The sequence below is a fragment of the Platalea leucorodia genome (assembly GCF_965183815.1).
Source record: "Platalea leucorodia genome assembly, chromosome: 2".
NCBI classification, from domain to species: domain Eukaryota; kingdom Metazoa; phylum Chordata; class Aves; order Pelecaniformes; family Threskiornithidae; genus Platalea; species Platalea leucorodia.
Window position 1 is genome coordinate 102,595,915 of NC_138824.1, and position 24,779 is coordinate 102,620,693.

A 24,779-nucleotide genomic window follows, 5' to 3' on the forward strand; every position below is an offset into this window, starting at 1 on the left:
CAGCACTGGAATGCCTCAATCCAAGTATGATTGCTGGTGAAAGACATTTCTATGTACGCACCAGGTACAAATGTTAAACATTTCATGTTTGCGTTTTATCTGGTTATAACGTTGCTGGCTCAGGTATCCTGAAATTTGCCTACAGAGCATGAAAGTGGCTTACCTAAAAGATACCACTTTTACAGGTTTCGTAAGTGATTTGAGTAGGAGCCTCTCAAGTCCCCAGATACCTGTACAAATGAAAAGTTTGGTTCCAAAGAACCTTTAGGGATACTCAGCATTAAGAAAAGTGATGATACAACCTGGAAAGCTCTCCCAAATCAAGAATTTCTAGAGTTAAGGGTCTTACATCCCCTTTAATTTAGACCCCATTACGCATAGGAATTTCAACACCATATGCTTCTCCATCAGAAGGTTTAACACTGCTGGGAAGCCTTGGTTTCCTCTGCTCATTCTACGTATTTTCAAATCAGTCTTGCTAGAATATGGGGTCTTGAAGAATAGGTGTTCTTTTGTGGAGGAAAAAAAAAAAGCATTACAAGAAAACAGTGTTCCTATAGTTGTTCGGGTTCCCATTCCAAATTTCTATTGAGGCTGTATGTTTTAACACTTCATGGAAAGTTGTGATTAGGTGCAGATGCATTCTGTTTACACTTGTTACTTTAACATTTGCAAATGTAGATGTGAATAAGATATTTTTCAGACACAAATGGCCCTCAGTAGATTTAGGAATAGAAATGTTCCAGACTGATAATTACCAAGAAAGCTTTAAATTGCAGGCACCTCAACTAAGTGTCTTTTCTAGAGCCAACCATCATTATTATAAAGAAATATGGCAACTCAAAGTGCAGGTGCTGATTAAACATTACTTGTAAGAGCGGATTGGTTGCAAAATCTGCAACCCCCACCCTTAGAAGCATAATCCTAGATGAGCCTACTTAGACATTATACTTTCCAAGACTGCAAATGTATCTTGGTATTTGTCTATAAAGCACCTGCTATGCTGAGGCTGCAATATAAAGAATATCTTGTTTAGAAAAATGTCAGCTCATTTTCTATGTGTTCTTTTTTGATCCTTGAGGATTTAAGGATGAAGCTACATTAATGCTAGTAAGAGAGGGACAGAATAATCCAGCAGGATGGAAGAAAATATATTTCTATAAAGTTTAAAGAATAATATGCAAATCCTGAGTAAAATCTGCCAATTTCCTTTCATCTCACAAACTGTAGGGGACTATCAGTGAAGTACCCCGTCCCAATGGTGTGCTTGGAGTTTCAGGAGAATCAAAACAATTGATCCGCTGGGAAACCTGCTAACATTTGGGTTTATGTCCTTCCTGTATACCAAGAAAAGATTAAGGGTGAAGGAGATTTATTTATTTTAAAGAAAATCAATTCACTTTCGTTCACTTTGAAAATCAAGACACATATCTTTCTTTTTTAAGTGTCTGTGTTTAAACTTCAGGTTTATACTTTCTTAATTACATACCTGCCATGATCTGAGTGGCTTGTGGCACTCTTTCTTACCTGTATTTTGTCACTCTTTCTAGCAGTCTGCAAGTCTTTCTGTCACGTTGTAACAGGCTCAGGTGTGCACAAGAGCAGTAAAGAGGCTTGAGAAAATCTTCCACTAGGTTAGCTGCAGCATGAACACACTTTATTCGCAGAGGGGCTGTGCGGGGTGCCGGTCCTTAGCTTTTTTTTTTGTCAAAGGAGCTCAAAGGCTTCTTCCACAGAATAATCTTTTCGTAATAGACATGTTACATAGTTCGCCTGTAAGCCAAGACAAGCTCAACAAGCAATATGTCAAGCTGGCTATGTTTTATTAATGCACGTCTTCTGGGTTCTGAGCATGCACCTTTATCTAATAGCTATAAAAGACAGCTGATGCTTCCCTTTGCTGAGGTGTTACAAGAAATGCCATCATTTCAGTCTGATGAGGACCGAAGGACACTTGGCTCAGTGGTCTATTTCAGTAACAGCCATATTCAAATGGCTGTTGGGCCAAACCCAGTTTGCATCTAAATGAAGCTGAGCAGACCTGAGGAAAAAAAAAAAAGCAGCAAGGCTGGGGCTGCACGTTGAGAAGGTTCCAGTGAGAGATGGTGCTGGGGGAGGAGGAGCAGGGAATAACAGCTTCCCTACACCGACCCCCTAACTCCATGCTCTGCTGGGGGCCTGTGTCTCCCAGGGTTAGAGGTGTGGACAGCAGACGGAGGTGCCAACAAGTTCCCAAGTGTTGTCTCTGGTGGACTTTTGAAGCCGAATCAGGAAGATTTCTCATTCAGTTGCTCGGTGTTAAGAGCACAGGACATGTTGCTTCATGCAGAGGCATTGGAAGACCACACAGGTCCTAGGCTCAAATTGGTCAGGAAAATTTTTATTACGCTTTTCACAGAAACAGATCCATACTGTCACCATTTTGTTGACAAAGTTTTTTGGGGTATAGACTGGCATTTCCTAGTGAGGCTGGAGAGAGGGGGCACATATCTCAGGCCACTGTCCTAGCCCCTGGTTTATTGGCTGCCCTGTGCTACACAAGTCTCTCATATTGCCATAACAAACAAAAATTGGTATGAGATGTCTCATTTTCCTCTCCAATGAGAAGGATAAAGACACCAGAACTGAAGCAGATTTCTTGTTTCCTGGCTAGTCTTACCCCACTGACTGCATTTACTGCCTGTAGCAGTGGGGCCAGAGGCTCCAGCCATGAGCCGAGACTTTGGCAAGGTTAGCGAAGAGCCCTGGGGGACCTCCAGCCACCATGGGAGAAGGAAAGGGTGGTGACTGTAACAGGTGAAGTCCTCTCCATTTTAGCTGAATTATTTTAAGCCTTTCCTCCAGAGTGAGAGGACCAACTTCAGACTCTTCAGTCTACCATAAACAGTTGTTGCATATTAGAAGGAAAGCAAAGTAAAAATTCACTGTTACTTCACGCACAGTGTGTGACAGCAAAAGCTGATGTAATCTTTGTATCCTTAATGTTTAAACTCTTGATTAGGATACTGTTTTTTGCATGCTCAAAAATGCAAAGTGTCCATAGTAATATACAAATAAGGATCTCTGCTGTAGCTTGCTAGCTGTGGGCTTCTTGGCATCCCCCATGTCAATCATTTCTGCATTGATAGGTAGCACTGCCTTTAGGGGAATTGTAACAGCTGGATTTCAGAAAGAAAAGAGCAATTGACTAAAGTTAGAGTGTAAAATGTCCCCCCTACTAACTTTAACCTCCCTCCACCATCACCTCCTTTCTGGAAAGGAGGTACTTTCAAATAGTCTGTGATCTGAGTTTATCCATGCTTTTTCAGGATAAACCTAGATTTCTTCAGCTTTAATAAAGACCTTATGTTCCTAAGCTTCTTACAGATAATAGTCCTTAATGGGCACTCATGAAAATAAAAAGTATATAATTTTTAAAGATATAACCATGATGTTTATGCCTAAAAATGCTGTTTACTGAATAGTGCACATTTCAAAGTATAGTCTAGGATTTTGAAACATCACTCTATTTCTGTCTAACAGCTTGAGAAAAATGGCTAATCCTGAAGTAGTTTCATTGAATATGCAAACTCACAATTGCTTTATAGCAATATTGTATATTCAATATTCTCACACCTCAGGACTGCTCACCAGCTAGAGTAACCTTTTCAGGACTTCAGTTGAATGAATGTATACATCTTTCTATGGGTCATCTGCTGTCATAGTCCAGAAAAAAAAGTAAAATGGCTGCACATACTGTATTGATTGCTACTTTCTGGGAAGTGTAATATCTTGTAACCACTGCAAAGGAAGGAGGTAAAGTACTTTTTGCACAGATATACCTCCTGTTTTAACCAGGTCCCTACATAAAAGCAGATGGCAAAACACCTCCGAATTCAATTTTCCTTGCTATTCTTTTAGATAGGGTCTCTATTACTCTGTTTGGTTCAAGGTTTCCTCAAACATAAGGTACAATTACTTTCTATCTGCAACATATCTTACCATATTTTTTAAGCAATCTAATACTTTTGAGATGGAACCAGATAAAATCAGTAAATAAAACTTCCAGCAAGTTCTGCAGCTCAGTGTCATCAGTCTTTCAGTCTTCATTCAACCAGCTTTCTTTCCATTCTCCTCATCTACATTTTATTTCTGTGAAATTGTTTTTCCCTTCCTTTATTCCTTAATATAAACATTGGGGCTTTTCTGTGACTGTTCCTTCCTCTCTACTTTCATGTTGCCTTTCCACCCCTTTCCATTTTCAGAAGCACCTTGTAGTCCAGCACATGATGAGCAATTAATATGTCAAGATGTCTGGATGTCTCAGAGGGAAATCCTCTGACTCAGACAGATATGTAGGAAAAACATATCTGTGAAATAGTGCCCTGAAAGATTTAAAAAGACACCAGAAAGTAAGTTTCTCTTCCAGTGGGACTATTTAAGTTGTTACAGCATTGTGAGGAAATGCTCAGCTGTGAGAGAATTTGATCAAAACCTATTGAAATCAGTACAAACATTTACCTCCTTCAGTAAAGTCTTATTTCTTCTGAACAAAATGATGGGGAGGGAAGTTTAAAAGCCTGTTCTTTTTTGCTGGGAGCCTTAAAAAAAGGGAATGAAACGACTGTTTCTGCAGAGTCCTGGAGCGTTTTTGCCACACAACTTACGAAGCAGGAGGTTTACAGCAACAGGCACGGGGCTATGCATGGATCCAGCCACATAGCTGCAGCTAACACATGGTTAACAAACACATTCACCAAGATCATCTCATTAACTCAAAGAATGGCTTTGTTACTTTATACTCCTAACTATCCTTATGAGCATTTTGGCAGTGCTCACACTGAGCCCAAACGTTCGCCTGAAGCGCTTAGCACAGGAGCTCCATTGGGCGAGGGCTTCCTTGCTGTGCTGCAGGGAGTGCATCCTACAACACCGCTGCCCTGTTTCACTGGGTTACTGGGGAGCTCTGAAGAGAGCAGCTCTGTTCGCACCACACATCCAGATTAAACCGTGGTTCTGTTGAAGGTGGAGGCTTGATCTGCAATGTACTTTTGCAAAAAACAGCATGCAAGCCATGCTCTGCAAAGCAGGCCAGATAATATGCGCGGGCAGAGGGAAAACAGGGTGCTGAAATTCTGTGTATGCTGATTTAGCCAATACCCTGCTCCTGGCGAAAACATCTCACACAAAATCTAACCCTAGTCTCTTCAAGGCTCATCTGCCTAATTCTAGCTCCAAGAAGAGAAGGGAAACAATTCTTATTCCCTCCTCCTTGCTGCATGGCCAGAAATAGCATCTGATGGGACTCAATGTTGCATGTGTAACTGGGTAATTAGAACCAATTTTCTCCCTCTCTGGTTTTTATCTTGTTTGAAATTAATGCTGCCATGCATGGATAGTTAGTTTGCCCAAGTAGGTATGGTCATGTGGGGGGAAGAACAGCAAACAATATAAATAACATATGTATTACCCTGCATTTTCAGTACCTCCTGAGTAGCCTCTGCATCAAGTGAAAACAATAAAATAAAGGCAGCAAGAAAACATCAAATGGAGAGTTTGTACCTCGACAATGATCCTTTAGTTTCTGGCTGGTACTGCCCCTGTATTGCAAGAGATACCTAAATCAGGTCAACCATTTTTTCCCCATTAAAAAAAGAAAAAGTTCATTACTTAGAAATTCTATAACATGAATCATGCCGATTGAGCCTTTGGGAAATATCTCCAAACTCACAAGCTGAACTGAAATAAATCCCATTGGAAAAGGCAGATCTTTGTATCTTAATAAGCTCAGCTTTTTATATATGTACATACACACATACATATTTTTATCCCTCTGCTTTCCAAAGGATAAAAGCATCACTGAATGCAGTACCTTGCTAGAGTGCAGATAATTATAAAAACCTGGCCCTGGTTCTCATAGAGAATGTTTCAGATAGAGAAATGCTTTAACATTTTCTATTTAAGATCTTTTCCCTCTTTTGTGCTCTTAATCTCAATCTTTAACTAGGTCTTGTTTGCTGTGAGTTATGTATTCAGACCTGGTATAAGGGGTTGCAGCTCTTCGGCAGGCGCAGACCTTGCACCTGTCTGCACAAGGGCTGAAACTGAAATGTGATTTTTACAGGTTTCATTGCTGCGTAATTAAACAGTAACCATGTTGCATGAAAATAACAGAAAGGTTAAGTCCCTGTGAGAGTTCAGTCTAAATCAAGCAAATTTTGAATCAGACTGCAAAGCCTGACAAACCTTGAACCTTACCTCTTGTTAAAGCTGAGAGCAAAATCTTCACGAAAGCAACTGGAATACAATCACGTGCTAAAAACGTGCCCAGAGGTGGATTTCGGATGTGCAGTTCTGAACCTAGGAGGTACTCAATTTGTCAAATAGTCAGTGACCTTTCTATAAACAAGCCTAATCTTCTTAAAAAAACAATCCTCACATTTGCCGAATTTGACACTTGGGCTGCACCCCCTTCCATCTTTCTTTGTCAGGTTTCAGGTCATGAACCTGTCTCAGGTTTCAGCTTCCCAGTCCTACCACGCAGTCATGGAAAGTAAAATGTAACCATCACCCCAAACCCAAAAGGCAGCCCTTCTCCAAATTATTCTGTTTGGTTGCAAATTTCTTGTAGTCTGGAGAAGATTGCAATCTACAGCGACAGCAGAGCAAATAAATGCAGAGATGAGGATAAGGCAGACGGGAAATCCAGGTGAGCACCAGACTGAGATATTTGCCTTTCTGTGCCCACCGTTTCTTCTTTTATTTTAGATTCGGGTGGCTGAAAACAATGAGGGTAGAGTGTAGAAAGGGCAAGGGTATGGGCTTTGAGTTTTCTTTGAAGTGCATCCTAAAAGGAGGAGCCCACAGACGGATGATGAGTTACAGAGGAAAAATGATCCAGACCTAGGATCTGGCATAGGCAATGAAATGGCAGTGACATTTGGCAGGGTATAACAATGAGGAATAAAATCAAAGACACGCTGGACAGGAACCAGGCTGGGTGAACGCAAAGATGGTGAATGCCAAGGTAAGGACAGGGGCTTGGAAAAGGGCGGGAATAGGCTGAAACAGAGCACAATGTATGGAAGGTTTCCAAAACAGCTTTTGAACAGATTGAAGAGGGAGTGATGGTAGGAAAGTCACTCAACCTCTCAGTTTCACTGTCTGTAAAATGAGGATGATAATAGCTGCCTAACTCAGAGGTCCCTGTTGCAAGGCTAAATTCACCAGTGCAAAGAATGCTAATGTGTTCGGTTTGCATTCTGTGAGCCAAATGCAAACCCCATGCATCTAATTCCATGAAAACCTAGGGGAGTAAACCCACTTCAGTCTGGATTTGTAAATGTAAAATGCAATTACTGTTTATTATAGGATTGTGATCGTTAATGATTCTTCCTGAGAAACTTTTTTTTTTTAATACACACACACACATAACAGAGTATTTTATAAGTCATGTATAAATTAGAGGTAATAGCCAATTTCTGGACTAATCTTACACAGTCAGTGAGCTGACTTTAGAAAGAAAGATACTGATAAACTGTCTGCTAAAGGTAAGCCTCTAAGTAATAACTCATTTGATTATTCTTTTCTGGTAAGATGAATGCCCAGACTTAGCTCTGTAATGAGTGCACTTGCACTGGCTCTCAGTCGAACGCCTCATGGCACAGGAGAATATGGTCTCTGGTAAGAGGAAAGAATGGAAAAAAATGCTTGGAGGGGGTTTCCAGTAGCAAGTGCTTTCACTCCAAGTAGCATGCTCTTTAGCACTGTAAGTGGACATTATCTGGACAAAAAAATCTTCACAAGGAATCAAATCTTGTTTCGCTCTGCCCTGTTCCTTTTCAAGCCAGCAGGTCTAGCCCTACCACTCTGCCAGCCCCACTGAGCTTCAGAAGTGCGTGAGTCCATCACCATCTCAGCGGCAGAGCGGCGTGAGTCCATATCTATATTGACAGAGAGCAAGGGCAAACTACATGCTAATTTGGCTTTATAAATCTCCTACATTAACTTGGCATCAGCAACAGCTTCTCTTTCGGGAAACCAGTGGCACATAGCTGCACAGTCATTAGGATTTTAACTCTCATTTCTCTTCAGTGACTGACAGGTGGGTTTTAATGAGGTCTCATGGACCTCCTGGTGTTCAGATGGTGCTGTGGAAAGGAGGGAAGGCTTCTCAGAGCATAAATCCCTCCAGGAGATAGAGGTTCAGATGTTCCTGGAAATCCTGCTAGCAAATCATGTGCATGTTGTGGCCCTGGATTGCCTTTGAAAGCTGTTGGTGGCTCAAAGGTTCAGGGATGGGGCAATGACATCCAGCGGGCCCTGTGCTTCCACATTGCTTATTCAATGTGTCATCCTGTGCAACAAACACCTCCCCAGGCAGACGAGAAGGTGCGTGCCTTATGCTCAGGCTATGAAACTAGGATATCCTTTGAGCAAGGAAAGGAAACCTGGACATCAACCATGTAGAAATAGGGTTTTATCCTTACCTGGGAAGAGTTGTAATCCATAGAAAGTCCCCTTTTGTCTCTACTAAAGGGAAAGATACCTCTGTCTTTATGAGGAAGATCTTAGTTGTTATTCTTAACTATATTTTCCCTCTACCATCCTTCTTAGTCTGTATGTTTTAATATTTCAAACATTTTTTTACTGCATGGTCAGCATGTTTGTTTTCAAACAGCATTCTTTTGAAGTGTAGAACCTGAATAAGAATGTAAGCAACATATGACTTTAAATTTTTTTTAACATCTCCTGTTTCTCACTTTAATTTCTGTCAGAATATCAAATCACTTTGTGTTAGTATTAATATGGCTACTCCTGGAGTCATATGCATATATGAATAGCTGATCTATTGTCTTTAAGTTGCTGGTACTGCTGGCTGTAGGAAAGAGATGGTATGCTGGGAGGCGAAAATCTGGCAGCAAATAAAAATCCCAGCAATATATCTTTTAAATCTCATTGTATCTGGTGGCTCGATTTATGATCCTTGAATACTGTATCTAGTATTCAGTAACACTTTTCTCTATTTTAACAGTACAAGCAAATGACTTCCATATACTGCCAGCATTTTCCATTGGTCAAAAAGTAGAGAGAATTATGTTAGTAATAAATAATATTATTTAAAAATGTGTGGAGGACAGTTCAATAGCTGATACACAGTGTAATCCCAGCATGACAGGAGGGTTGACTGCTGGTCCAGCGTGTAAGCATGGACACAGACCTGCCATAGAGCTGCCTCACACAGCCACCAGTTAGCTGGAGAGACTTTTAACAAATTTAATTGGGAAATATGATATGTATCCACCAAGATATTGAACACAAGAACGTCCCAGAGCAAGATCTACATTTGAAAAACAACTGCTTTTTTGGCATGTCAATGGTGACCGCTGGATCTCAGGCTGGCTTAAGAGCAGAACCCATTTTTTCTCTTTCAGTCTCCTTTAGGTGTCAGAAGGAAATATAGACCACCCTAGAAAAGCGTGACATTTTTACACCTCTGTTTTGGGGGCTATCAGTACTGTCTTTCTCTGTAAGCCTATCTCCATTTCATCTGCATTTCTGTAGTATTTTAATAGAGAGTAACAAATAACAAAAAAACCCCAATGCAGTAAGACACTGTTCTTATGTTTGCTATGGAGTAGGTAAGGAAAATCTCTCTGCAAGTGGGATATAGTTTTTAAAAGTATTTTGAAAAGTTAGCATTTTACTTTGAAAGCATCAAAGGGATACCACTGACTGAAATCACAGAAATTCCTTCAAGGCTACTCAGGCAATTCTATGTATATGCAGCTAAAAAAATATACTACATCTGCTGTATTGGGACTGAAATATGGTAGTGAGATGTTTTGCATTGAGGAAACCTGACCAAAGAAGCCCAGGGAGACAGGCTGATAACTGCCATCAGAAAGGTCAACAATTTTTAGCTGTTGCTGTTTATGACTGGTTTTAAAACAGCAATAGAGAATTTTTCCAATAACAAGCTTTTGCGCTCTGCTTTGTCTTGAAGAGAAACATTGAGACCCATTTGAGAGGTATGGAAATTGATTCAGCCATGACCTTTTCTAAAAGTCTCTCAGTCCGTGATGACCCCTTTAAATGGAAACATTTGTTCGCTCAGAAGGACTGGAGCTGCTTTTTCAGGTGTGCCTGCTGAGATGTGCTTTTATATTTTTGACATTTTACTTGCTGTAGAATTTTTTTATCTTCAGAGGATGAATGGGGCTGATGCTTTGTCATATTTGTCAGTTTGACTTGCATCCCTCGCTCCTCTCTGAAGAGCAGTCACTCATGTGGCTCAGCCCTCATTTCTGTCAGAGCAACATTTAGCCGAGTAGTCATTTTCCTCTTACTTTCCACAGCTAAATTCAAAGTAAGGGCAGATATAGCTCTTTCCCTTCATCCTCACAGACATCATTTTATAAAGTAAATGCTGAAAGTGAAAGGTTTCCTCACACACGTGTGCTGAAGCAGGATTATCGGTTAAGTGAACATGAATGCTGGGTTCTCCTGCTGATGTCCTCACATGTGGCTGGCGGAGAGTTACTCCCTGCGTGCAATAAGATCAGGTAACCTACGTCTGGCATTGCTTCTCAGCTCTACCTGGTGAGACAGCCTCTTGGAGGTGTTGACATCCATGTGAAGCAGAGCAACACCTATAGCTCTGGCACTCACCTGGTTTCAGGTAGGCAGCTTCCCTGGTGACTCAGGTGGACAGTCCCACTCATCATGGGGGCAGACATAGCGTCTGTGCAGAAGAAAGGTCAGGTCTGCCACTGACCAGGACTAAGCAGCCTTTGGTCAGCTGAAGCTGTTGTAGCAGATTCACTACCTGGCTTAGTAAGTGGGGAGGAGGGGAGGGAGATGAAAGGGAGGACTCAAAAATTTAAGCTTTGTCCCATGTATGCACTACCAGCAGCCTACCTTGAAAGCCAGTGCTTGTTTTTGTGCTTAGCAATAATAGCCTCATTTCTGGAGCATCATTTATATCTTTAGTTAACATCGATTTTTTTTTCCTTCCCTTGTAGAAACCTGTGGCTGATTTGTTTTTAAAATGTTGTGCAGTAATTACTTTATTTAAATGAATCATCTGACAAAACGGTTCTTCATCAAACTTGTCACTTACTCTGCTATTTCTCTTTTAACCTGGACCTTACAATAAATTCTAAGCTTGACTGTCAGTCATCAGCAGAACATGGGAGAAGAGAACCTATTTTTTAAATTGCTAGATTTCTTTAAGGACACATGGATGAAAACACTACAGCATGGAACCGCCAGATTTTATGGGCTGGCTTGTTCGTGATACAAATTTATAGACTGATTCAACTCTTTTTTACACCCATAGGTCCCGACAGAAAAATCAAGCTCAAATAGGTAGCAGTTCAAGCTTTTCACAATGTAACTATCCCAAACTTTACTCACAGTAATCAGCGATTTCTTCCATAAACTACCTCATGAACTTTGTTCATGGGTAGCAGGGCATCACTCTTTGTCCTTACTTTAGGGTTTAATCAGGAGAACATTCAGTCAAGTAAACATTTACTGACTTGGAAGAATGACTGTTGTGGTCTCGGAACTTCCCCATCCTAGTGGGGAGGGGGAGCACTAGCTTTCAGAGCCTCTAAATGGCACCCTATCCAGCCTCTCCAGTTCAGCTGCACAAAATTTCCTGTGCAAAATTATGAACTGCTTGACTACCTGTCCCATTCTGACTCAGACCTAGCCAGAGTATCTATCTCACCAGCAAATTAAAGCATGTAACCAAAGTTCTCTGTAAGTGCTTTACTACTATGTTAACGTGTTCGAAAGGAACCTGGAAAATATGTTGAAGCGGTACCAACACATTAATTATACAGCTGACTTTCAGAGACCTATCTGAATACTTTTGAAATGTATGTGATTGATAGTTCATATCCAGTTTTGATTAGTTTGCCTAGGAATCACACCCATGCAAAGTTTTCACTCTTTCCATCACTCCTCCTTTCCGTCCATTTGTTCCCTCTGCCCAGTGAGCTTTTACTCTTTTTTAAAGGGGATCAAGCAAAAATTCTGCAAAATTCTGCTAATGAAGTATAAATAGTTCATGGATATAAATCAATTAAAATTAATCTCCATTTAATAAGCAACTGATTAGAGGTCTGGAAAAACTTCTAGTCCTAGAATGAGAAAGCACTTGTGTATGTATAAGTGTGAAGGTTACCTCAAGGGTGGTTGAATGAAGTTGTTTTAATTAAAAAAAAAAAAATTAGAAAGTGATACAGGCACAGCACAATAATTGTTTCCAAGATGGAGAAGACTTTTTGCCGAGATCAAATGGTAAGAGACTCATCCTACTGGAATTGGGGAGAGATGGTGGTCACCCTGTCTTATTAAATAGTTATCTCAGGCTATCCATTATACTCAGTGACATCCTCCTTGTGTTATCAGATAATGTTCTGCTGATTCTAGTAGGGGCCCAAGCAAAACACAACAGCTGTATCTTGCTGGCCCAAGACCAAGCTGACATTATAGCTAACTGAAAAAACTTGTCTTCCTCATGTGAAAAGAGGGAAAGCAAATTTTGTTTAACCAGATAGGTAGTAAACTTGTTGGTATCATCATTTGGATGAGGAATTATAGGGTCTGAAAGAACAGACTTTAGATTTTTTCCTTTGGGTGATCCTATAGTTTGCAAATCTGGGAAGTCCTGCTGACTCTTAGCATTCTATGTGAGGTTTTATATTTGGTTCCAAAACCAGCACTTCTTAAACTTTTTCCAGCTATTTCTGTGTGTCACAGTCTCCTGTAATCACTTGTATGTTTTATGAGAGAGAGAAAAAAAAATCAGAAAGTCTTTAAGGTTCTAATACATGCATATAGTAAATGGGAAATACATATAGTGAACAAGAAAATTGCTTAAGGTGGCAAATTGCTTAAGCCAAGTTAAGGTATTGTTATATATGGCTTCGAGAGATAATATAATGCTGTATATTCAAGAGTAGCTAGAGAGTACATTGCCAACTTGGGTTTGATAGCCTCCAGTGTTTTCATTGCTGAGTTAAAATTTGAAACAAGTTTTAATTCCACTGTGTTCCCATTTCCTGATTGTCAGCTAATGACTGCACTATTCCTATATTGGTGACATCAAAATTGCAAGAGATTGCCGCGCATTAACTGAATACATTCTGATGCTCAGAAAATATAAAGCAATATCTAGGGCTCAAATTTCACATGGGGAAATGTGAAAATATGTAACTGAGAAATCCAAAGTATTCTCTAGTGACTTGCACTAAATGAGTAAATTATACTTGCAAAATCAAGTACTGAAGCGGGAGATTGCTGTTTAAAGGAGCTATTTTTTTTCAAATTAGCTGTGTTTGTTATGCATTCATCAAATCCCAGTGCTCCTAGACAGTCTGAATGTGTTGTTGGCATAATAAAGTCTCTAGAGGCTAGAGGGAGTAGGCATCCCAGTATAAGTGGGACAGCCTGTTGACTTGAAACACAGCCACCTTCCCCATCGCAGAATATATGCCAAAGTAGTTCATTATGCTTCCAAAATTCAGATTGGTTATTTACAGGTCCTCTTTGGAAAACTTGCTTCTAGGTTAAAAAAAAGCTCAGACTCACCTCATTTGTTTTAAAAAGGAGCAAGAAGTATATAAAATTTCAGTTCGAAATAAAAATAAGTACTGACAAATTGAACACCACTCAAAGAGCAGTTGCCCAGCTGGAATTGCACTGAATGGGTTGGGACACCTCTTGGTTCAAATAGTTCAAAACAGATGTTGGAAGAAGAGTCTAGAGGAATGATAGGAAGTTGAGAGAGATTGTGCTAGATCCAGCACTGTCCTTGCAAGGAGATTTTTAAACCAGTGCCATGATGGTACTGATAGACACCACACGACTGGAGACATCACTCAATACTTTGGCACAGAAGTGAAATCTTCTGTGGGCTCAGCGTGTGGCTCAGCTATGTTCTATATCAACAAGTTCCATTCATTCAGCAATGAGCTTTGAAAAAGTAAAAATATTTACCTGTCCCTGAGGAAACTGAGAAATGACCAAAAATGTTACCTAAGGTTTATAAAAAACCAAAGCCCTACTAAGACACAGACCTCAAGTGGAAACTTTCAGTCCATTTCTACTCAAGCTGCTATGTCATTTCTGAATGTGGATCTTGTACTGCCAAGATTTGCAAAAACACTTCAGAAAACATCTCCAACACATCCAAGTTTCATCTCCAAACACAGATTAGACTGGAGCAGGGAGAACAAGACCTATGAATATCACTACTTGCTTTAGTTAGGAACTCAGCAGAAGTTTTCACAAGCATTTAAAATTTTACTGTGAAAAGCCTGAATAATAAACATGCATCATCTTTCAGAGATGTTTGTCTAAGCAACATTCATAATATTGAGTTAACCTACAGTGACATTGTAGATAAAAACTAATGATCCAGTATGATTTTGCTGTAGTGCTTTTAACAGCGATTTTAACTGTTTTCCTTTACGAACACTCAGATTATTATTGCTCATAATTTATTTTTCTCTTTTTATGTACAGTGATGAAGAGGTGAATAATACTTCTCATTTATCTCTGTTTCAACAGGAGGGATATTTGAAACTGTGGAAAATGAACCTGTTAATATTGAAGAATTGGCTTTCAAGTTTGCAGTCACCAACATTAATAGAAACAGAACACTGATGCCTAATACCACATTAACCTACGACATCCAGCGAATTAACCTTTTTGATAGTTTTGAAGCCTCGAGAAGAGGTAATTATCTCAATTACTGTGTCAGTAACATACATGTTGTATACTACCTTTCCCCATCCTGGTCTCCTTTTTTTGCTCTGATTGTAACGTGTATATGAACGGTAACATAAAATTCATCTTTCAAAGCTATTTGAACTAAGAATCAAGCTGGACTTCGACTTGTCGTCTAGTTTCTGATAAAACACCTACATTCTGTCTGCATGCTAAGAGCCTCAGATGGAAGGTGGCAAGTCCAACCCATTTTTCTTTCCAAAAAATAGATTTGCCACCTGGAATTCTGCAGAAAATGATCACGGACTAACAGGGAGCACAGTGGGATGTCACAACCCATAATTAGCATACACACACAGATATCCATTATTCATAACAAATTATTTCTATTGTACTTTAAAGAACAGAGGCCAGTAGTCTCCCTGTCCTAAAATATTAATGCTTTAGTGGCTTAGAGACAGAAGCAAATTTCTCTGTTATAAAAAACTATAAGAATTGGAGAAAGTTTGGAATTTTTTTGCCTATTTCATTATTTTTCTCAGAGGGAAAATTATGGTCCAATTTGCATCTCATTTACTTGCAGACCAAAACAGAAAGGGGAAAAAAGTCACAACTATCCTTAAGCACCATGTATTCCTTCACCTCTAGGAGGCAACCTTGAAGTTTGATAAAATGTTATATACGGCAGTCTAGTTCCTGGACTTATGTGGTACGCACACAATCTCATGCAAACAAGTCTGGAGAAAGACCCATAAGTCACTAAGACTTTGCAGATGTGCTCTGTAGTTCACTATAACATCTGTCACTGTAAATGGTACAAGATATGCTTGCTCTAAGGCAAAAGATGTGTCTGCTATAAGGCAAATGAAGGCTGGAAAATAAACATGCTTCACATCACGAATCATGCTAGAAAGCTGATGAGCTGTCAGCTTTCAAGCATCTAAGTTACTAAATTCTCCTCGTAGCACTTCAGTTTCTTACTAAAGATTGGAAAAAAAGAGAATGTTTTCAAAGAACACTGAAAATAGCTTTAAATTGTGTTTATTGCATTCTTTTTCAAGTATCAGATATACGCTGGAACTATATGCTATCAAAAATCAAGTATGCTGGATTTACAATCCATATAATCCAGACTGAGACAGGATTTTAGATTCCCTGTAGAGTGAGAATCTCTTCTGTGACTATTGTGAAAGTATCTTCTCCATTTAATCTGTAGGATGGAGTTCATTACAAATTTTTGTAAATCTACATGCAAGGAATCCATGCCGACAGTAATAATTTCTTCTCATCATGAATTATTGATATTATTTATGCAATTTTCACATTAAAACCTGTGATCCTTTAAGGAGGCTTCTGAATTAAACCCTGAAAGCCTGTGCATTTTATGCTGTCTGTAAAACACTCGTTTTCAGACTGAAAACAGAAAAGAATTGATTTTCTGTCATATTTTATTACTGTCAGAGACCTAAATATTAATTTAAGAAACCTCAGCTCTTTGTGGATGTTTGTGTACTTAGTATTTCACCCAGTCACAGTAATTGCTAAATTTCCCACAGAGAACTACCTTACAAAGAGTACAGCACTGCAACTCAGTGCAGGGCTTTATCCCAGTCGACAAACCTTATTAGAAACATTTGCAGTAAATTTTACTAATGGCCAAAAAAATTAATATTACTTCATCTTCTGTCTGTTAGCCTGAAAAGACATGGGAGGGAAAGGAAAAAAAAAGACACCTACAGGAGGCATTCTTTTGGCTGAGATATAGGCACAAGGAGAAAGAAACCTTTGTTGATACTAGCCTTTGACTGATTTGGAAAGGTATTAAAATGTCAGTGTGTGTTGGTTCTTTATTTTCCTGTGTCATTACTGAGGGCTTTAGGCTTTACTGCCTATTTTGTAAACACAGATTATGGAGCGGCGTGAATCATAGTGCCCTTTACTGTTTATATTCCTTCAGTAGTCTGAAATTAAAGCAACTCGCATTGGTAGAAGCTTGCCAGTCACGGAGGGAATCCGTATAGTGTCTGTTGTGACTCCATGAACGTATTTCCTGACACGCTGCCATGAAACTTAATTCATGTGACGTCTCTTTGGCAAGCCCATAGCCAGTAAGCTCCTGGTTTCTCCAGGATAATGCCTTTCTGAGAAAGGCAATTTAGGAAGCAATGTGATCTGAAGGTAATGAACAGAGAAGTTGTTTTGGTTTTTATTTGTAGCAAGCAGGTTATAGGATATAATGCTAATCAGTAAAGCCATTTTCAGGAACCGTTTGCAAATCTCTCAGCGAGTTTGGGAGCAACGTCGTTACCCATTCTCACTTTGAAATGATGGGATGGATGGGGAATCAATGACTTCAGTAAACATCACACAAGTTACTTGTTTTTGCCAACTAACAGCTTCTTCCTCTCCCTTCCTCTCCCCCTCAGCATGCGACCAGCTCGCTCTTGGTGTAGCTGCTCTGTTTGGACCTTCCCACAGCTCCTCTGTCAGCGCAGTGCAGTCCATTTGCAATGCACTTGAAGTCCCACATATTCAGACCCGATGGAAGCACCCTACAGTTGATAACAAAGATGCGTTTTATATCAACCTCTATCCCGACTATGCAGCCATCAGCAGAGCAGTTTTGGATCTTGTACTATACTACAACTGGAAAATAGTAACAGTCGTATATGAAGACAGCACAGGTAAGTAGGTCTGCAGGCCATGTACTTCTGTTAATGTACGTATATGAATAAACTCCCTAAGAGATAATGCCTGTGATAGTTCAGTTTGGCATACTTACAGTAGTTTTCCCCAGAATATAGATGAAAAACATCTTGTAAGGTGCAGCTATCCTTCTGCTGCTGTGGCTTTTGGAAAGCCGTTCACTTCATCAGACCTGAAGAAGTCGCCAGGAAGTAGCTCCTGGATTCTGAATACTCAGTCATGTTTTGCTTCATATTTGTGGAACTAATAACACCACTTCAAACTGATAAATACTGTAGTGTGGGGCTGATTAGGGATTTCCCCTCTCAAGGAGGGGTTGATATTAAAAGGGATGCATCTACAACCCAAAAGCTCAAGCTGCAGCATTTTTAACATAGAGACTATATTCCTCGAAACTGTCTCAGAAACAGTCAACCCACTTGTCATCTGGGTACCAAAGACTGAATCTGCAATTTGTGTAAATGTTTCCAGCCTCGGACTCTTAACTTAGAGAAGATCATTCATTCTTTGTGACAAGAACCTCCCCCTGGGGCACACAGTAGTCATAGCGGTCCAGCGACATACCATGGACAATCAATACCTGTAACACATCTCTTTTTATTCACAGAACAACAACAACAACAAAAGATAATAATAAACTCATTCCTGGGAACAAGTGATTTAAAGGCTTATCAGAGACTAAGACTTTTTTAATACACAGAGACGGTGGAAGAGTGTTGATATTATAAGGAACTCCAAGCCACTGTTCCATGTCTTTACATATCTAGGCTTTACATATCTGTGCCTCTAGTTGATACCATATATTGTACCAACAGCGAAAATATTTCAGGCAGCATCATTTCCCTTACTGGAATGGGAAGATATCGTTTCTGAGAAATGCATTAGCTGCTCTGGTCATTGAAAGAACTGCGTACCTAAGCTGCTCTCAGAAGGAGTCCTGCCTGGCAGGATTACACATCAAAATTTATTCCAAACATGACTGCAGAGAACTTAATCTCTCCTACACTGTAGACTCACTCATGGATTAAGGGTCCATAATCTGGCTTCACAAGAAAAGGTTTGCATGTAAACAAACCATTAAAAGCTCCGACAGGTCTATAGGTCTCCCTGCAAAACACAGGAAACACTAAGCAAGGCCTGCCAACTAATTGGTTTTTGCAGGGCACGAAGTTACAGGTAAGGGCACATTCTAAGCAGCAGAAAAGCTTTTCTTGAAGACATCATATTTACAGAGATGAAGAAAATAGAGGCAACTAAATAAGACTTGCACTGACAGTTATTCCACTGTAAACTCTCACGACCGTCCTTCAACACTATCTTTTTATGTTAAAGGTGTAGCTGAACCATATGCATTTCTGAAAAATCTTGTTGTGCATTAGTGGTCATTGGTGCAAATTAAGCACTTCATGGTCAACCCCACTCTGAGACTTGCATTCCCCTTTCTCTTCCCATTGCCCACAGAAATATAGCATCTTCTAGAGCTCTACAGATGTGCAGGCAACATTTAAACTGATTATTTGATAATGGGATAAAACAAACCTGGATGAGCCATAAGCTCTGGAATCTGTCTAAGCCTTTAAAGGGAGTATGCAAAAAAAAAAAAAAAATCATGCCTTTTCAAATCACGTTATAAAAACATGTCTGAAAGACAGAATTCTGCTAAAAAACCCTCAAAACTCAATTTAAGGCTAAAAATGTTGTATTTATTTCTGCACTGTTGACAGCACAAAAGCAGTGTGTTTCCTCCTGGATCCAAGAGGCAGGTCTCAGTGCCAATGCTCTGCTCACCTTGGACTCAGAGAGTACACCAGAGGGCTGGAGGTAGAAGAGAAAGAACAAGTCAGGCTGGGTTTACTGCCGCCGTCTTCTTGCATTTCCATTACAATGGTCTAGCTCAGCAGGATTTCTGCTGGACTTCTAGCACTGTATGCCAAACTATAATCATGGATAAACAAGTAGAGGTCTTTTTCAGCCTACCCTATTATCAAATTAGCATTCCAAAACACTAAGTGCTGTGTACGTGTTCAGTTACAGAAATGACTGATATTAAAGGGACTTCATTTGCAGAGATATTTACAAAGTAAATTAATCATCAATCATGTTATTAACTTGGAGTCAGGAAAGTAAACAGGTTAACTTTGATCAATATAAATAGTCTTTGGATTTTGGGTTAGAGTGACGCCATTTATCTCAAACTCTTTCTATTTCTCTTCTCTCCTGTTTGACATTGTTACACTGCAAGAAGAAAAAACTTATTAACCCATTTTTTTCTTAGAGATTAATTGTATGTGAAGAGCAGCTTCATTCCTAAACAAACAATGAACTCATAGCTGAAACAGTGAACTTCCGATGATCCACACCCAGATTGTTCAGGTTGAGATTAGCCCTGCTCCAAGTTAAGAGTCTATTTAGAAGTTTAAGTGTGGAAAATCCTGCTTTCATCCTCCACACTACAGCACTGCTCCAAGCCCACATGCCATCAAGGCCAGCTCCAGCACAGAGGCCACGTACTGTGACAGTTTGCCAAGCTGTAGTTGCCCAGCTCCTGTAGGTTTTCACTGCTGCATGGACACATCCATCAATGGGAATGCCGTTATGAGTTTGGACTGAGCAATGTTAACAAAAAAGTTCATCTGAGTGAGCTCATGTTTCCAAATGATCCAAATCATTTGTGCCTACCCTCCTTATCTCAAACACTATTCACCATGCTGCCAGTTTTTGTCATCCAAATGTTTTTCAGCCATAACTTTTTTCCAGTCAATGATTTTGGAGTTCATATGGAGACAAGAGCACTACAAATGTCTGAATGGCTTAGCACAAGCCTTCACAGACCTCTGCTGTTTAATAAGGCTTTCTCATTGACATCTGCTTTTTGAGATCTGGAAAATGATTATTTTATAGACCCACATTTTTCATGAGCAGGTTACATGATATATGAAGATGGACACCTCCTGGGGGCAAGTGCTTTACATCTAGGAAGCTACCTGTGTCAACAGAACTTGTAATACCAAATGAAGGCACTTGGTGTGATACAGAGCTATCTTCCCTTGACAGCTTAACATCTGTCTTAATTGTAGTCCCAAGTTTTCATTCTTCAGCATTTTATCACCATATCAGCTTTACTCTTAGCTTGTACAGTGCTTACACTGAGGTAAGCTGTTCTATGTAATCTCACATACCCTTTCTGATATTGATGAAACATTAGCACTTTTGTCCAATCTTCTAGAATTCATTCAAGGTTCCAGTATTTATCACATTAGTTGTTGTTACTAATCTACTGAGTGAACTCTATAGGACTCTCAATGAGAAGCAAATTTTATATAAGCAGGTCTAGAAAACCTGCAACCAATTGTGCTAAAAATTACAATTGGAATAGGAAGTACTTACTCATCCTGCTTTGTATCAAATATCATGTTAAATGGTACCAAATGCACCATGGTAAACAACTTTACTGTCTCTTCCAAAGGGACCTACAGCAGTTATAAAGCTTGTATTTTGTTCCTAAAATACATTTGCAAAATTTCTTCATGTTTTCTGAGTTGAGCTGATCATATTTTACCCTCTTGTCTCTTAGACTTCAAAATAAATAAAAATAATAAAGCACACTACAGCTGATTTTTATTTCTAATTGCTGTCCTTACTGTGCCATTGAAAGATGGGACTTTCAGCCAAAATCATCTTTCTTGATAGTAAATTAATGGCATCTGGCTATAGAGTAAATATTTATTTAAACACCTTAGTTTTCTCTTTCTGAAATTCTCAGCCCACTCATTAATGCCTGTAGCTTTCCAATGCTAGGGAAAAATAAGACTCCTAAGCAAATGTATTTGCTTTTCAGGTTGAGACTGTGCTCCTTTTTTCCATATTAAGCATAATCCACGTTATGTTCAGAGTCCCCAGGCCATAATCAGCCTTCATTCTGATTATTAATTCCTCTTTATTTTTCATCAAGGTGTTAAAAAGAGTTAGTTTATATCAAGTGCAATGCCTTTTCAGAAGGCAAAAAATTGTCTCCTGAAGTTTAAAGATGATCTAATGAAGCCTTCCAATAGACTGCATGATACATTGAACATGCATTTCCCAAACTTAGGTACCATAAATTATGGTTTATCTTTCCACATGCTAGGACTGGGTAGACATACTGTTCTCTGGTTTAATTTAGTGGTTCGTAATAGATCCCTTCCAATATCTCACTTTTGCACTTTGTTATTTGGCACATTGATCGTAACAGACACATGACTTTGTCTCCGTTATCAACAACTCAAACAAAAGGAATAACACTGCCTTCAGTGCAGGTTTGACTCTGCTTTTGATCTATCTTCCCTGAATTCAATAATTTTAACCTACCAGGTGCTGAGAAGGGCAACTACATCAAATTTCTCATCTTCTGTAAGAATCCCTGACCTTCCCCACTTGTTAGCCTGCTCTCCCAGCATTTGTTTAAGGCTCAGGGGAAGCAAATCTTTTCATCGTATCAGTTCAATTAGTTTGCACAAGGCAGAATTTTGAGTTCTTACTGAATTTGCTTTCTTTGAACTTGGGCTTCCAAGAGACATCTAACTTTGCTAACCCTATAACTGTTTTCTAATAAAAAGGAGTACTTTCTCCCAAAGCATTAAAAGTATTTCTTCAATTTCTTCAAAGTCTGGCTGAATTACATATACATTTTTTTTAATTACAAAAAAACCCAAGGGAAATGGGGAGGTGAAAACTTTCTACCGACACACACTACCACGCTTACTGCCCATGTGTATGATTATTTGCCTGTTGGAACATTGTGTTTATGTTAGGCATGTTTGAACTCCTAAATGCATCACATAGCACCTGGAGTAGACATCATGAAATGATATGAAACATTCGAAGACTTTCACATATTTTAACATTTTACTCAAGTGTCAGAGCAAACCATTTCTCTTGATCAAGCCACTAGTTGAAGTTGGAAATCCAACCCCAAAGCTTACTGCATCCATCAAGGTTAGAGACCACAAGGTAATTCCTCGATAATACAGAAAATTCCCAATCCTGTTTCCAAAGGAAAAGGGGAAAGTGTTTAGATGTCTGGGTAAAAGGCAGCAGAATACAGACAATAGGCCAAGAAAGTTAGTGAAACAAGTCTGGTTTCCATCCTTATAGATATTGTTTCAAAGCCCTAAATTGAACCTTTCCTCTCAATAGTACTGGCTAACACTCCCTCCAGGCCCTTCACAGTCATGCTCAGCCACCACAGCTTCCACCTGGCCAGACTCTACAACATCTTTCCTACCCCAGTTCCTGTTCCAGAGCAGTCCTGCATCACTGTTCTGGTCACATCATCCACCTTGCAGAGAGGGGGCCAATGCCCAGGATATGTCACTTCTGAGCCCTTCCCAGCTTGGCTGCTACTTCCTTCCCAGCCTCATGGGCAGTCCGTGATGCCTCGTGCCTCTTGCAGGCTGAGCTCCAAATGGTCTCACCAAGTGAGATAAAAGTGACTGCCCTGAGCACTGCACTTGCCCAGGCCTTCCCCACTCCCCCCAGGAGTCAGACCAAGCAGTTAAGATTTGTCCCAAATTGAGACTTGGTGGTATCATGTCCAAGGATTTGGGTTTGTTGAGCAGGAGGAAGAGGAAGGAGAGCACTGATGGTTAATCCCCTGTGCTATTAATTATGCTGGCAGTCAGGTGATTCAGGCTTTTGCCTGGTCCTCCAGAAAAATAACTGCAGTTTTTTTACTGCTTCTCTGATTTCTTCAGTACATTTTAGCTAGGCTTCATGTGGTGGTAGGAAGTGATGGGAAGTGCAAGGTCCAAGTCTCATGTGACTGAAGTAGATATTTTAAGGCACACAGCATTTTCCTTCCCCCCAAAAGAAGATGGAGGTAGGTGGGCAAATCCTTTTCTTCACCACACTTGCACTTAAGTAGTTTTTGTTGCTGGAAAGAGAAATGACAGTACTCAGTCTGAGGCTGTAGATAAGATGCAAGCTTCCCTGCATGCTGGACTCTGCCTCCCAAATCTCAGTTTTCCCCCTTAGAGTCACCATTCGTTATAGTGGCCAAGACACTGCAGTCAAGGGCTGAACACTTGAGTGCACGGTACAACCATGCTACAGCTTTACAGCCAGATTACATAAACTCCCCTACTTGTTAGTCAGTGTTGGAAGCATGTGCCCCATTCTCATAATAATGAGCTCAAATTGTTTCATATTTACACAGGCTGGCTTCCAGCCAGGCTCCGATCTCACAGTGCATGCAGTAATTTACATTTGAATACTCATAATGCTTAATATTCTATATTGATTGTTGATACTTGAAAACCTGCAAAGAACAGACCCAGCATTGCAGGCGGAGGGAAAGATTAGTTTTTTCAAAACACGTTGCCAGTACTTGAGTGAAAGCCAACAGTCCTCAACACAGCAATCGCTCACTAACCTCAGAAGAAACAGGGATGCTTTGTCTTGCCTTATATGTACCATTGGACCATTCAACCAAGGACATTCACGCACAAGACAAATATATACCCACTCCCAGCAGGAGAGCAATGAGTTTTTTCATATTAATAATTTGTTTGATTTTTGTTCAAGAAGTGCTTCTTGCCTGTATTCTCTCTCTCTTTATGCATATTTTTCAGACAGCCTTTTACTTTCACTCAGCAGGAGATCACGAGTTTTTTGTGGGTAAATTACATTCATGGATAGTGAGAAAGAGATGGTAATCACACACCTCAAAGAACTCTTAACTATCTTACTTAGGTTTTGGAGGCAGTACAAATTACATAGGAGTGCTGAATTAGCTGGTAGAAGTGCACTGTGTTTAAATACTTGGACAAATCTTCAACTGGTTGAGCTCCACTGACTTCAAATAAGCCGTGTAAATCCGTACCAGCCAAAGACATCATCTTAGAAATCATGTTCTTGTGTTTACAGACGTAGAGATGGATCTCAAAATATTTCGGTTCTTTATAAGATCCCAGACTTGCTGAGTGACCTTACGCAAGTCACTCCTCCTCTGGGCTATTGCAATGTATGCTGAAATGAGGACAATGAGAGCCATATGGATGGCTATTGAGAATAATTGTTGGTAAGTGCCACTCAGGCTAACCGCTGGCTTCAAAGTGAGCCACAATGGAGGTGCTGACCATTGAACATTTTTCTCTCTCTAGCTCCCCTCATCTGCTCATGGCTGACATTGGGCAGGAAAGTTACTAAGGGGGTTTCTTCACTTCTATGCTCTTGTTTAATATTGAGATAATAATTAGCTGCCAAGGAAGAAGCATTATATCCTTTTTGTAATAAGCTGTATCAATATAGCATCAATACAAACATAGCCTATAGTCAAGCAATTAAAAGTGCATTTCAGAATATTTACATAT

At 39.8% G+C, this 24,779-nt stretch overlaps 1 protein-coding gene across 2 annotated transcripts in view; it reads left to right on the forward strand.

Annotated features, from left to right (window-relative positions):
• GRIK1 (glutamate ionotropic receptor kainate type subunit 1) overlaps nucleotides 1-24,779 on the forward strand; it is a gene marked incomplete at both ends in the record, with an annotated part of 166,081 nt that overhangs the window by 77,126 nt on the left and 64,176 nt on the right. For both annotated transcript variants that reach the window (XM_082330683.1, XM_082330684.1), the window contains 2 exons: nucleotides 14,566-14,733; nucleotides 17,151-17,408. In XM_082330683.1, coding sequence (XP_082186809.1) covers nucleotides 14,566-14,733; nucleotides 17,151-17,408 — 426 coding nt within the window. The remainder of the gene's footprint in view (nucleotides 1-14,565; nucleotides 14,734-17,150; nucleotides 17,409-24,779) is intronic.